General features: G+C 45.1%; 1 protein-coding gene across 1 annotated transcript; it reads right to left on the bottom strand.

The window, feature by feature from the left end:
• Positions 1-3,991: 3,991 nt before the first annotated feature.
• On the bottom strand, positions 3,992-11,510 carry LOC105304530 (zinc finger protein 689). The gene is made up of 3 exons (XM_011378661.2): positions 8,453-11,510; positions 8,126-8,239; positions 3,992-6,854 (listed from the first exon to the last, which is right to left on the bottom strand). Exons 1-3 carry the CDS (start codon positions 8,655-8,657, stop codon positions 5,671-5,673), a joined length of 1,503 nt encoding a protein of 500 aa, XP_011376963.1. The 5' UTR covers positions 8,658-11,510; the 3' UTR covers positions 3,992-5,670.
• Positions 11,511-11,799: the final 289 nt, after the last annotated feature.

The raw sequence follows: 11,799 nt of genomic DNA, 5'->3' as shown, positions 1-11,799 counted from the left end.
AGTAATATAAATAACAATTCATATAAAAGAAAATATAGATCTCTCAAAAACATTAGAAAAAGTATTTATTATTCCATATACTAGAAGAATGCAAATTAAAAATACATGCTAGTATTTTTCACCTATCAGATATTCCTGTCCAAAATAATTCCCCTCATCACTTTCATCTCCTCATCCTGCACGGACCACTTTCTGATATCATCTGCCTTTTCCTTAGCTTCTAATGTCCACGAGGCCAATTACTTTATCTGTATTGTTCACTGCATCTCCATCTTCTAGAATGTTACATGGCATGTGGTAATTACCCAAGATGTTTGTTGAATGAAGAAATGAATGATATACTGTGTTATTAAGGTATAAGTAAAGGCACTCCCAGGTATTGCTGATGGGAGTGTAAATTCATACGACCTCCTTGAAAGCAATTTGGCAATAACTATCAAAATTACAAATACAACATTAACGTATTTGTTTATTGTTTAATGGATACAGAATTTCTGTTTGGCATGATGAAAAAGTTCTGGAAATAGTGGTAATGGTTACTAAACATTGTGAATGTACTTACTGTCACTGAATTGTATACTAAAATGGTTAAAATGGTCAATTTTATGATATGTATATTTTACCACAAAAAAATCACAATCTTGTAACTTCTGTAATATTTTTATCTTTTTTCCAACGGTGCTGGCATCTGGGATAGTTAAACAACAGAGTTGGCATGAACCAGGCCCAGAAAGCCAACCAGCTACTTACTGGTGCTGTTCTCCCAGCAGTGTCACACTTGCCCAGGTACAAGGCAACCTAGGCAGCTGCCTAAAGCTGGGGTGTAATACTTTCAAAAAGCAACTTCAAAAGGTATTTCTTGAACACCACTCAGGATTTGTACCAAGTATCCTGTGAGTATAATATTTATTTTATTTGCAAGAATGACTCATTCTTAGCAGCAGACAGGACCAGGATCACGGACCTATAACAGGGCAACAGCTACAAGCAAGACTACCTGATCATGTTGTGACATCTTTTCTTCTAGGTGTTTCTGCCCCTTTCCCAGATATGAAGACATTAATTTTCAAATCTGCATGTCAGCATTTCCTGCTCTTGGTTTCAATGAAATCCTCCAAACCAATAACTTCTCTATGTTGATTGTCAAGTTTTAATTCGCTGGAGAATTATAATACTTTCTTGTGTTTTCCCAGTTTCGTGACTGATTGTTCTTGGAATTTGGGAAAACATACATTTCTTAAGAAATGCTGGGAAGGAATTCCCTTATGTACACACAAGGAACCCCAAAAGGCACCAGGAAGATTAAAAAAAAAATACGAGGCATGAAAGCTAAGTTACAAAAGAGTTTAAGAAGGAAAACTAAGGTAATTAAGATAAAAACTAAAGTATTGATTTGTTAACTAAGTCATCAGTCATATTAGAGGACAATTTCAGTGGAGTAGTTCATTGCATGGCAGCTGGCTTTGGAGTCAGACCTGGCTTAGGATCCTAGTTCTTAGATTTACTAGATGTGTGATCCTGGGCTAGTTATTTAATACTATTTTACCGAGCCTCAGTTTCCTCCTCTATTAAAGAGAAATAACATCTACCATCAGGTGTGCAATTTGAGGTTACCCTACTTACAATTTAACAAGTCAGTCTGTTACTGTTTCATGGATGCTGGCAGAAGACAAGAGACTCTTATGTCAGAGACAAAAGATCTTATTCATGGCACAACAAGCAGCCTAAGCATCATGTATGCATTGGTTCCCTGTCTCCTAAGTCCCACAGAGGCAACATGGAGAGGCCTAGATGGATGCTAGGCACACAGTGAGTTGCATTATAGGGGAGAAACAATGAGCTTGGGAACCCCTGTTTTATAATAAATGGTAAGCAAGCTGCTCTTTGTTCCAGATAGACACATTACCTGTCCAAGGTTGGTTGCTACAAACACAATCCTGAGAGGTGGCCTGGGTAAAGAGTGGCCAAGGCCTTGCCTTTTTTTTTTTTTTTTTTTTTTTTTTTTTTTTGGCTATACTCAAGGTTATGGTTTATTAAAGCAAAAGGATACAGATTAAAATCAGCAAAAAGGTGCATGTAGCGAAGTCCTAGAGAAACCAGGTGCAAACATCCAGATGTTCACTCCCAGTGGAGCTGCACAGGGACACATTAGTTCTCTCAGTAATGATTTGTGACAATAGACATCAATTGTTCCCAACCATAGAAGTTCACCTGAGCCTTGACATCCATGGTTTCTTTGGGGGAGGTGGGGGGGTTAGTCATATAGACACTGGATGATGCCCACATGACTGACTTCAGATACTCAGACCCCAACCCCCACAGTAAAAACAGGCTTCACCATAAATCACATTCTTAGGATAAACTTATCTGGTCAGACTGATACAGCATGGCTCAAGGCCTCCAACATTCAAAAACACTCTAATCAGACAAAATATTCCAAGAGCTCAGAATTTATCTCCTAGAGTGAGCCAAATGCCAGTCCTAAAGATGAGCTTTGGAATCTGCAGGGTTTAAGCAACCTAGGTCTGCTGAGTTAAACGCTTTTCTACACATACCTGATCTCCAAGAATTAGAATCGGTTTACACCCAACATCCAGTTCTCCAGTGCCCAGCCACCCTGGCAAATGGCTGCAGGTACATTTGGAAAAGGTTGGGAAGATCTACCACGTTTTTGCCAACGTAACATGGTCTTTCATCAAGAGGATCCAGCCTTCCCTCATTCAGTGGGGCTCTAGGTCCGGAATTGGCTTGAGACTGAGAATTTGTTGAGGACAGGGCCTTGCATTATTGGCATACTTAGCAAGATATGTAGTAACATGAGACTCATGGAAGAGCATCTCCTAACACCTACTCTATGGGGTTCTTGTAAAAGTTAAACTGTAATGTATATAAAGTATGTAACATAGTACATGGTACATCATAAATGCTCAACAAAGTGGCTATATTATTGCAGTAGGCCAAAGAATAAACAGAGTAGTTAATGTAGGCTCCTTCTTCAAGAAATTTAGCTGAAAATAGGGAACATAGCTCATATATAGGCGTGAAGAAGGAAAGTTCTTTATTGTTTTTAAAGACAGATTTTAGCACGTTTGTAGGCTGGGGTGTGTGTATCCAAACAAGAGAGGAACTCTGAAACCATAAAACTAAGAGGAGAGAGAAAAAAATAATAGATTTTATCAAAGTCTCTGAGGGGGCAGTTGTTGAAATCCAGGCACAGCTGTTAATGAGCATTGCACATGAGGGAGTTCCCTGAGGTGGGATGGAAGCAAGTAAACAGCAGTGATCACATTGCTAAGCTAGGAGTCAGAGCGGGGAGTGGAATGTTGAAAGAGTTCCTACTGAATACCTTGTGTTTTCTTAGTGAAGGAAAAGGATCAATATATACGGAAGATATAATACTGAAGGTTCAACTAAGATGGAGATCAGAAAAGATATTGTGGCTGGCCCCTCCCAGAAGCATTGCAATTGTTTTTCTTCATAGCTCATATATAGGCGTGAAGACAGATGGGAGATTAATCCATATTGGGGCTGTGTATTAGTTTTTTTTATTGCAAGTAACAGAAAATCAACTTAAAACTACCTGAAGCAGAAAGGAGAACTTACTGGAAGGATACTGGCATTGCCCACTGAATACAGGGCTAGGATCACAGCTCATCATCAAATGGCCCCTGGGACTGAAGTACTTTAGGAAACCTAGGAAGTTGTCTCTCACTTCTGCCCTCCGTAGACCCATACTGGAACTTGGCCACAACAGCTCTCAAGTTTTAATGAATTAAAATCAGGCCCAAAGACAGTTATAAAATTTCTAGGAAACAGTTGGGTCAGCTTGGAGATAAAATTAGGGAAAAGAGCCAGGTCTAAAACAGGGGGCTAGGCAGGTATCTAACAGGTCTCTGAGAGGGTTGGACAGGTCTCCCTCAAAACCATAAAAAATTATTTGTAGTCTAGGGACTACATTTACATTTTATAAACAGTAATTCCACAAGGAACATAATTCATTCATCAGACATTTTAATGAGACCCAATCTGGTCTGACCCCTGCCTTGGGGTAGCTCATCATCCGAGAAGAAAGTTACAATGTAAGTTGTTAAACACCAGAACAGAGGTAATTACAAAAGCTGTGTTCTCTAGCTGTTCTCAAGTCTGGGGCTGAGATCCCAAGAGCTGAAGGAAGAAGCAACAGGGGTAGGATGACCCGCTCCAGCTGCTGGAATGAGATAAGTCACGTTCGGAAATTCCAATTTGGTGCAGCTAACCAAGGCAAAGTGGTAGGCCTATTCATTCAATTCGGTAAAGCTTTACTGAGCACCTCCTCAGGGGTGGGCACCACGGAGGTGAATCAAAGATTAAGACACTGCTGCGTTCTGGAGCTTACAAGACGGGGCAGGCATACACTTAACTTGATAACTGTATACTCTTCCAGCTTTTGTATTCAATTACCTTTCTACCCTCCTTGAACGGTCTTGCCTCATTTTATGAAAAAAATGTTGACTGAGGACTCATGGTAGGTTCTGTGCCAATGTTTCCTTATTCTGATGAGAATCAGGGAGGAATGAGACCTAGTTCTCAAGGATTTTCCAACCACTTGCTGCCTGGAAATAACCCAAATCCACCAGAAAAAGTACAAGCCAGTCCCATTTTCACTTTTTGCTGCAAGGGCATAACTACCCTGCTTCTACTTAAGATCAATCTTTTCCCGAAGCTCACTGCAAAAATCCAACTGGAACCAATTTTCCAAACACGAGGGTGCAGAAGACAGCTTCACAACATGTGGGTTAAAAAAAAAAAAAAATTAGGTATTTAAGTGTCTGGAACCCAATAAACCTCTGATACAGTGCTGCCACCCTCAAATCCAATGCAATCTAGAGCTGTCAAACAAGTGCACAAGGAGGTGTCTAGTGCACAACGTGGTGCCGGCTTATTTTCACATGACCCTTTAAAAGGAACACTGAAACACCAGCACCTGCTTGGAGAGAGATGATGTGTGGAACTGAAACCCTGTCTTTAAGGAATAATTGACCAAATTATGCTGTTTAACCTGAAAATATGGCGGCAAAGTACTTGTCATTAAGTCATCTGAAGGGCTACCATTTAGAGGGAGTATTAAACATATTCTGGGCAAGGCTTACGGAAGAATGTGGCACGTAACCACCTCCTAAAGATCAAAGCTATCCCACAATGAAATGACCTGCCTTGTGAGGTAGTGGGCTCCCCGTTAAGGGAGATTTTAAAGGGTAGAAAACCACTTGGCAGGAGTGTTGTAAAAAGGGGTCTAAACCAGGTTTATTTAAACCTAGTATGGAGGAAGAGGCAGAGAAGGGAAAGATCCTGCCCCCTATAAATCAGATTCTCCTGACTACATGCAAGGGGACAGGTAATCCCTGTGTGCAGAGTAGAAAGGCAGACAGTCTCTAAAACAGATGGGGAAAACTTTTAGCCCTGATGACCACACACAGAAATTCTTTTACAACCAAGTGATGTCACCTCTCCTAATACGACTGTCTGTTCTAGATACACATAGTAAGGCAGCCAGTGTGATAGAATATACTCAATTCAGGTCTGTGTCACAGACCTGGGTTTTAGTTCTGAATCTGCCCTTATAACCTAGGGCTTCTCCTTCCCTTCTCCAGGCCCTCTAAGAAATGAAATGAACTTACAAGCCTTCCCATTCTAACGGGCATTGCCTTTCTGACTGAGCCCCTCCATAGCAGATCTAGGGCTACAGTTTTGGACTGTGGGGCTACACTTGTGGACCGCCAGGGACCACCTCTGGCGGAAACAACGGCCACACTCAAGGCAGGGGAAAGGCTTCTCCCCAGTGTGCAAGAGCTGGTGCTGGGCCAGGTGGCTCCACTGGGCAAAGCGCTTGGAGCACAGGTTGCAGGCATAGGGCCGCTCGCCTGAGTGAACACGCCGATGACTGGCCAGGAGCGAGGGGTAGGCAAAGCGGCGGCCACAGTCCTCACAGGCGTGCAGCTTCTCCTCAGTGTGTGTGCTGCGATGTATGGCGAGGGAGCCGCTCCGCCGGAAGGCACGTCCACAGTCTGGGCAGGGGTAGGGCTTCTCTCCCGTGTGCAAGAGCTGGTGCTGAAGCAGTGTGCTGCGCTGGGAGAAGCGGGCCTCGCAGTGCTCGCAGGCATACGGACGCTCCCCAGAGTGTACTCGCCGGTGGCTTACCAGGCGAGAGGATGAGGAGAAACGCCGCTCACAGTCCGGACACGGGTAGGGCTTCTCACCGGTATGGATGCGCTGGTGAATGACTAGAGCGGTGCGCTGGCGGAACCGGCGGCTGCATTCCAGGCAGGTGTAGGGCTTTTCTCCTGTGTGTGTGCGCTGGTGGATGGCTAGCAGGGAGGGGTACGCAAAGCGACGCCCACAGGTAGAGCACTGGTGGGGCTTTTCGCCTGTATGCGTAGTCCGGTGATTGGCCAAGGACCGGCTTCTACGGAAGCAGCGGCCACAGTCAGGGCAATGGTAGGGCTTCTCACCTGTGTGGATAACCTGGTGCTGGGAGAGGTTCTTACGCTGGGAGAAACGTTTGCCACACTGGTCACAAACATAGGGACATTCACCAGAGTGTGCCCGCCGGTGACTGACCAGCAGGGATGGGTAGGAAAAGCGGCGCCCACAGTCTGGGCAAGGGTAAGGCTTTTTCAGATTCTGGGCACACTTGTGGCTTTCCAGGGCCAGGTGGTCAGGAAAGGTACAACCACAGTCAGGGCAGATGGGACCCCCAGATGTCTGTCGGGGGATTAGTCGGGGCTTGCTGGGCCTCCGCCCTCTCTTCCCCTTTCGGGGTGCCTCCTTAGGTGGGAATACTTCCTTCTCTCCATTCTTCTTTCTGGTTCTGGTTTCTACAGGGGGACAGGGAGAGATTAACAAATACTGGGCTCCTGCTGCTGCCCATTGCAGTGTTACAAGTTACAGGTTACAAGACAGACTCAGCCTCTGTCTTCAATAAGTGTTAGTGACACAGAGAACTCAGTGTGACATACTGCTATGGAAATAAGGACAGAATTACAGGCGACCCTAACCCATCTTGGAGAAGTTGAGGAAAATTTCTTAGGAAATTAAGCTGACTTTAAAAATTAAAAGTTTTTGAAGAGGTAAGTATAACGCAGGAAGTAGAAACAAATGAGGTATCAGCTGGCAGTGACTAGGTCATAAGGCCTAAGGCAATGGTTCTCAAATTTTATTGTGACCAGAATCGTTTGGATGGCTTACTGAAACACAGTGCTGGACCTACTTCCAGTTTGAGATTCAACGGGTCTGGGGTAGGGCCCATAAATTTGCATTTCTAAAATGATTGCTGGTCTAAGGACCACACTCTGAGAAACACTGCTATAGGACCTTGGACTGTATTTTACTCAATGGTTCTCAAACCTAAACATATATCCAAATCAATTAAAACACACACGTTCCCAGACATCTATAAGAGTAAATAAACAGTTCTGGGACGGGGTCCAGGAATCTGTATTTTTACCAAGTTCCCCAAGTAACTTAGATATAACTGACAGCCATTTGACAGTCAGCCTTAGCAAAAACTGAAAGTTTTTAAGCAAAGAAATATCATGATCAGATGAGAATGTTAGAAAGATAGCCCTGGTCTCAGAGAACCTGGCACAGAAACTCCAGCCCACCTGTCCCTGTGGGTGGATCTGGGGCCCTTCTACCTGAGTGGCATTAATCAAAACCTTGCTTGCATCTGAGGAGAGGGTGGTATGTCCTACACTGATTAGGTTCATCCTCCCAGAAGGGCAGAGAGAGGTGCCTGCACCCCAGGCAGCTGTTCTCCATGAGATCCCTTCAACTAAAACACAGAAAACTAAGGAAGGTATAAGGTCTTTCAGTTTGAACCCAATTCAAAGGAGGCAGGGGTAGCTTCTTTAAAAAGCTCAGTGATGCATTCACACAGTAGAGAACTACAGATGGTTAGTTTGCAAACTGATTTGTGAATCTTTGTGTGGTGGACCGACACAACACCATCAGAAACAGTACCCTGAAATTGTGAAAATGAACATAGGAAATGGAACACTACGACGTGGGTCATGGGTACCCCTAGCCACCAAAACTCTGGACTGAGTCATTAGAGGTTTCAGGCCCTCAATGGACATTTTTCACTCACTTCTTTGGACTGTTACCCGCTTTGGGCACTCCTGCGGATCCAGGGCAGCCAGTTCCCAATCATCGGTATTTCGTTCCAACCAGGAAATGAGGGCTGGTTTGGGACCTACGCACCCTGGGAAAGGAGAACCAGTTAGAGGTCCAGTTCATACATAACGCTGGGTAAATATCTACCAGTGGCACCTCCTGCCAAGGCCCCGTCCTCCTCTGAGACACAACCTGGTCGCAGGTGAGGATCCTGGACACTGCGGACTCCCTGCCGCACCCCCTCCCCCACAAGCTCCTCCATCCCTTCGGCCCCGCGGAAGCGGACTGGGCCGGGCCTCACCGAGCGCGCCCAGGTGGCCGTAGGTCTCCCGCATCACGTCCCGGTACAGAGCCCTCTGCGCGGGCCGCAGACAGCCCCACTCCTCCGGGGAGAAGTACACGGCCACGTCTGCGAACTTCACCGCCCTCGGCTTCCTTCCCCCTCTCCGACCCGGTCCGGCCTCTCCTGGTCCCCGTGCGGAGAGCGGAGCCGAAGGCGGCGCCATTGGACCCGAGAAGCCGGCGCCACAGCCTTCCCTGTCCCAGCTCGGACCCTGGCGGACCCCAGGGTTTGGGAGCCCCCGCTGGACCGGGACCGAGGTTGCCTAGGGGAGATCCGGAGGGAATCGGAATCGGTCGCCTCTGGGACCAACGGAAAACCTCTCGCTGTTATTCAGGAAACTCCTGCCCGAACCTGGGGGAAAGGTACCGGAAGATGCCTTCGGGGAAAATGGCGGCGCTGCGACTGTACCGCCTTGGCCTGGAACACAGGCAGCTTCCAGCTATCGATTTTATTGACCGGAGCGCCATGCCGGCTTCCTACCCTCTTTGCCCTCAAGTACGATGGCTCTGCGATTGGGCTTCACGCCCTTTTTCCCCCTATTACATGCGCTCATTGGGCGGTGGCCGAAGATCGATCGTTCTGATTGGATGCTGGGGAATGCTTGTTTGAACGAAGCCGACGGAAGCGTAAGGGCAGGAAGCTGGCTCCCTGGTGTTGGGTGACTGAGTTCTGAGGTGGGAAGCAGCGACGTGGCTTGGGATCAGCAACTGGCCCATGTTCTCCAGCAAGTGCTGCCTAGCTGAGGGAGAGAAAGATTTGAACGAGGCAGCCACTCCAGCTAACGAGGGCTGAGATGCCTCTGGGTTCCTTTTCATGCCTTTCTTAAGAAGAGCCTTTGCTTTGGATAATAAGGAATTTCTTTGTTGCTCTTTTGAGAAGTGAACTAACATTGGTGTTTTCTGTGAGCAGGCACCGTACCCAACATATTCCACATTTTATCATTTATTCTTTGCCCCTGTTGTGTGAGCTGCTGGTTATCCCAGTTCCACTGATGAAGAAAGAACTCGAAGGGATACTGCTAGTAAGGAGAGGGACAGATTTAAACGCGGGGCTGACAGGGCCTTTATTCACGCAACTGAACTTAGCACTCTTCCCTCCCACTATCCTAATTTGTTTGCTAACTCAAGAATCCACCTGAGCTGGTATCTTCTCAGATTCGGTCACCTACATATCTCTCTACACTTTGTTTTTACATGACATTTGTTCAATGTACAAAGCATAGTGCTAGTTAGTTAGGAGAGGCCGTGTCACAGAAATAGGTCATGGTTCATGTTCTGAATGGAGTTTATAGTCTAGTGAGCATATAAATTCACAACTAATAATAACAATGATATAAGCATGTCTGGGAAAGGCATATTGAAAAGGATAATTGCTGATGGAACCAGCCAGCACCCACCCCATTGGACCATCCCCACTTCTGTGTAAGTGTTGTGGCATGGAGTCACCAGCTCCATGTCATAGCCCAGGGGAACTTGGGGCAGGAGGATATGCCATTTGCTACATCTCTTACCTCAGTTTATGACATACACATCTATCTCTCCAACCCATTAATCAGTATTTTAAAGCACCTACTATGGGCAAAGTACTACCCCAAAACTTACAGGGAATAAAGACAAATAATGGGACAGGAAATCACAAGATAACATAGGCAGTAAGACATTTTGAGGAAGATGATTTTATCTGAGGAAAATAAACAACTGCAGTAAACTTTCATTGAGTTCTACTCTGTCTTAAGGATACTGACTTTATTGAACAAACTACTGGGGTAGCAGGTGGAATCTCAAGATTGCCAAAATGAGTAAAACAAAGTACCTCCTCCTAATGACTTTCCAGATTGATGCGGCATGTGGGAAATGAGTTTGGTCTCTGAAGAGGTAGAATTTAGGGAGAGCAGTGGTGCTCATTATACATTTGTTTAATAAACAGCTGAATTTCGTGGCCATAAACGTCTCTGGCACAAAGCCCAGAATTCAGGAAAGTTCTGAGTATGAAGAGAAAGATATAGCACAAGATACACATACAGTAAAACTGAAGGACTGAAAGGGTTCATTGGTACCAGATATTGGAGGACTTCATCCTGTACTTTGGGGAGGTGTAAATAAGGCTAGAGAAGTGAATGACCTTCCAACCATGTTTTAGGAAGATTACTCTGGTAGTTTGCAGGATGAACTGATAGCTTTGTGCCTACTCATTCTGCCTACATAGTTCAATTTGGAAAAACAAAAATGTAAACATACGCTGCTAAAGGAATAAAAAACAAATGGATAGCAAACCATTTCATTTTGGAAGGAAGAAAGTGATTAAACAAAGGAGGCTGGAAAGAATCAGACTTCCTCTATAGACATCTTGCCTAAAAGGTGACGATGTGCTGTCAACTGAACGAGGAAAAGATGCTGACATTGAATGGATAAGATGATTAAATACTAAGGTGAAAAGGTGCTGGGCCCTCTTCCCACATCCAGGAAGTAGAAAGGCAGGCTGGACTAAAGGCTCTAAAGGCCCCATTTGGCCAATGTGAAAATTAATAAAGGAAACCTCAACTAAAATTGGAGTTGGGGAAGGCATGTACAGGGAGCTCTCATGCCCTACAACACTCGTAGTCAATTACTCCAAACAGGAAGACATGTACCTTGAATCTCCAACAGGAAGTTGTATCTACTTTACTAACCTACAGGGAAGCACTTTGGAGAAAAAAGCATTCAGGACTTGAAGAGAGCAGAGCCCTTTTGTTTCTTTCTGTATAAATTCCTGGATTCACACTGGGCACAGAGACAAGCAGGACTCTTCCTGAAGGAGGACTACCCACTGCAAAAAAGGGTGGAGAAGATCAAGGGAGTCTACACACTCAGAAACTACAGAAAGACCACAGGCACCCTGTTCTGGGTAAAGGGAAATGGTGTTGAGGACCAACCAAGCACTAGGTGCCACCTTGTGGACACAATGATATAGATGATCTCAGTTGAAATTCACCTTTCAGAGTTCTTACGAGGATGATTATCCTTATATCACAGTTATCAGAAGGTTGAACAGCTTTCCCAAAACCTGTTAATAAAGGCAGGGATGAGATTTGAACTTGGAATGTCCTCTGCATTGCACTAGCAGCTCTGAACTGGGAGAAAGGCTTTGAGATTACTTTCTCCTTGTTTCATTCTCAGTAAGGGGAGGTGCCTGAAAGTGTAACTTTCAGTTATAGCACACATAGACTTCACATTATAGACTGACTGGAATCTAATCTTTGTCTAAGATGTTACAAAGCCAGACTTGGACAAGCAGTGTTAGTCCTAGGGGAGGGTAATGAGTAACAG

This window comes from Pteropus vampyrus, unplaced genomic scaffold (assembly GCF_000151845.1).
Source record: "Pteropus vampyrus isolate Shadow unplaced genomic scaffold, Pvam_2.0 Scaffold347, whole genome shotgun sequence".
Lineage (NCBI taxonomy): Eukaryota > Metazoa > Chordata > Mammalia > Chiroptera > Pteropodidae > Pteropus > Pteropus vampyrus.
The sequence above is the reverse complement of the archived record's forward strand: the minus strand, read 5'-3'. Positions and strand labels throughout refer to the sequence as shown.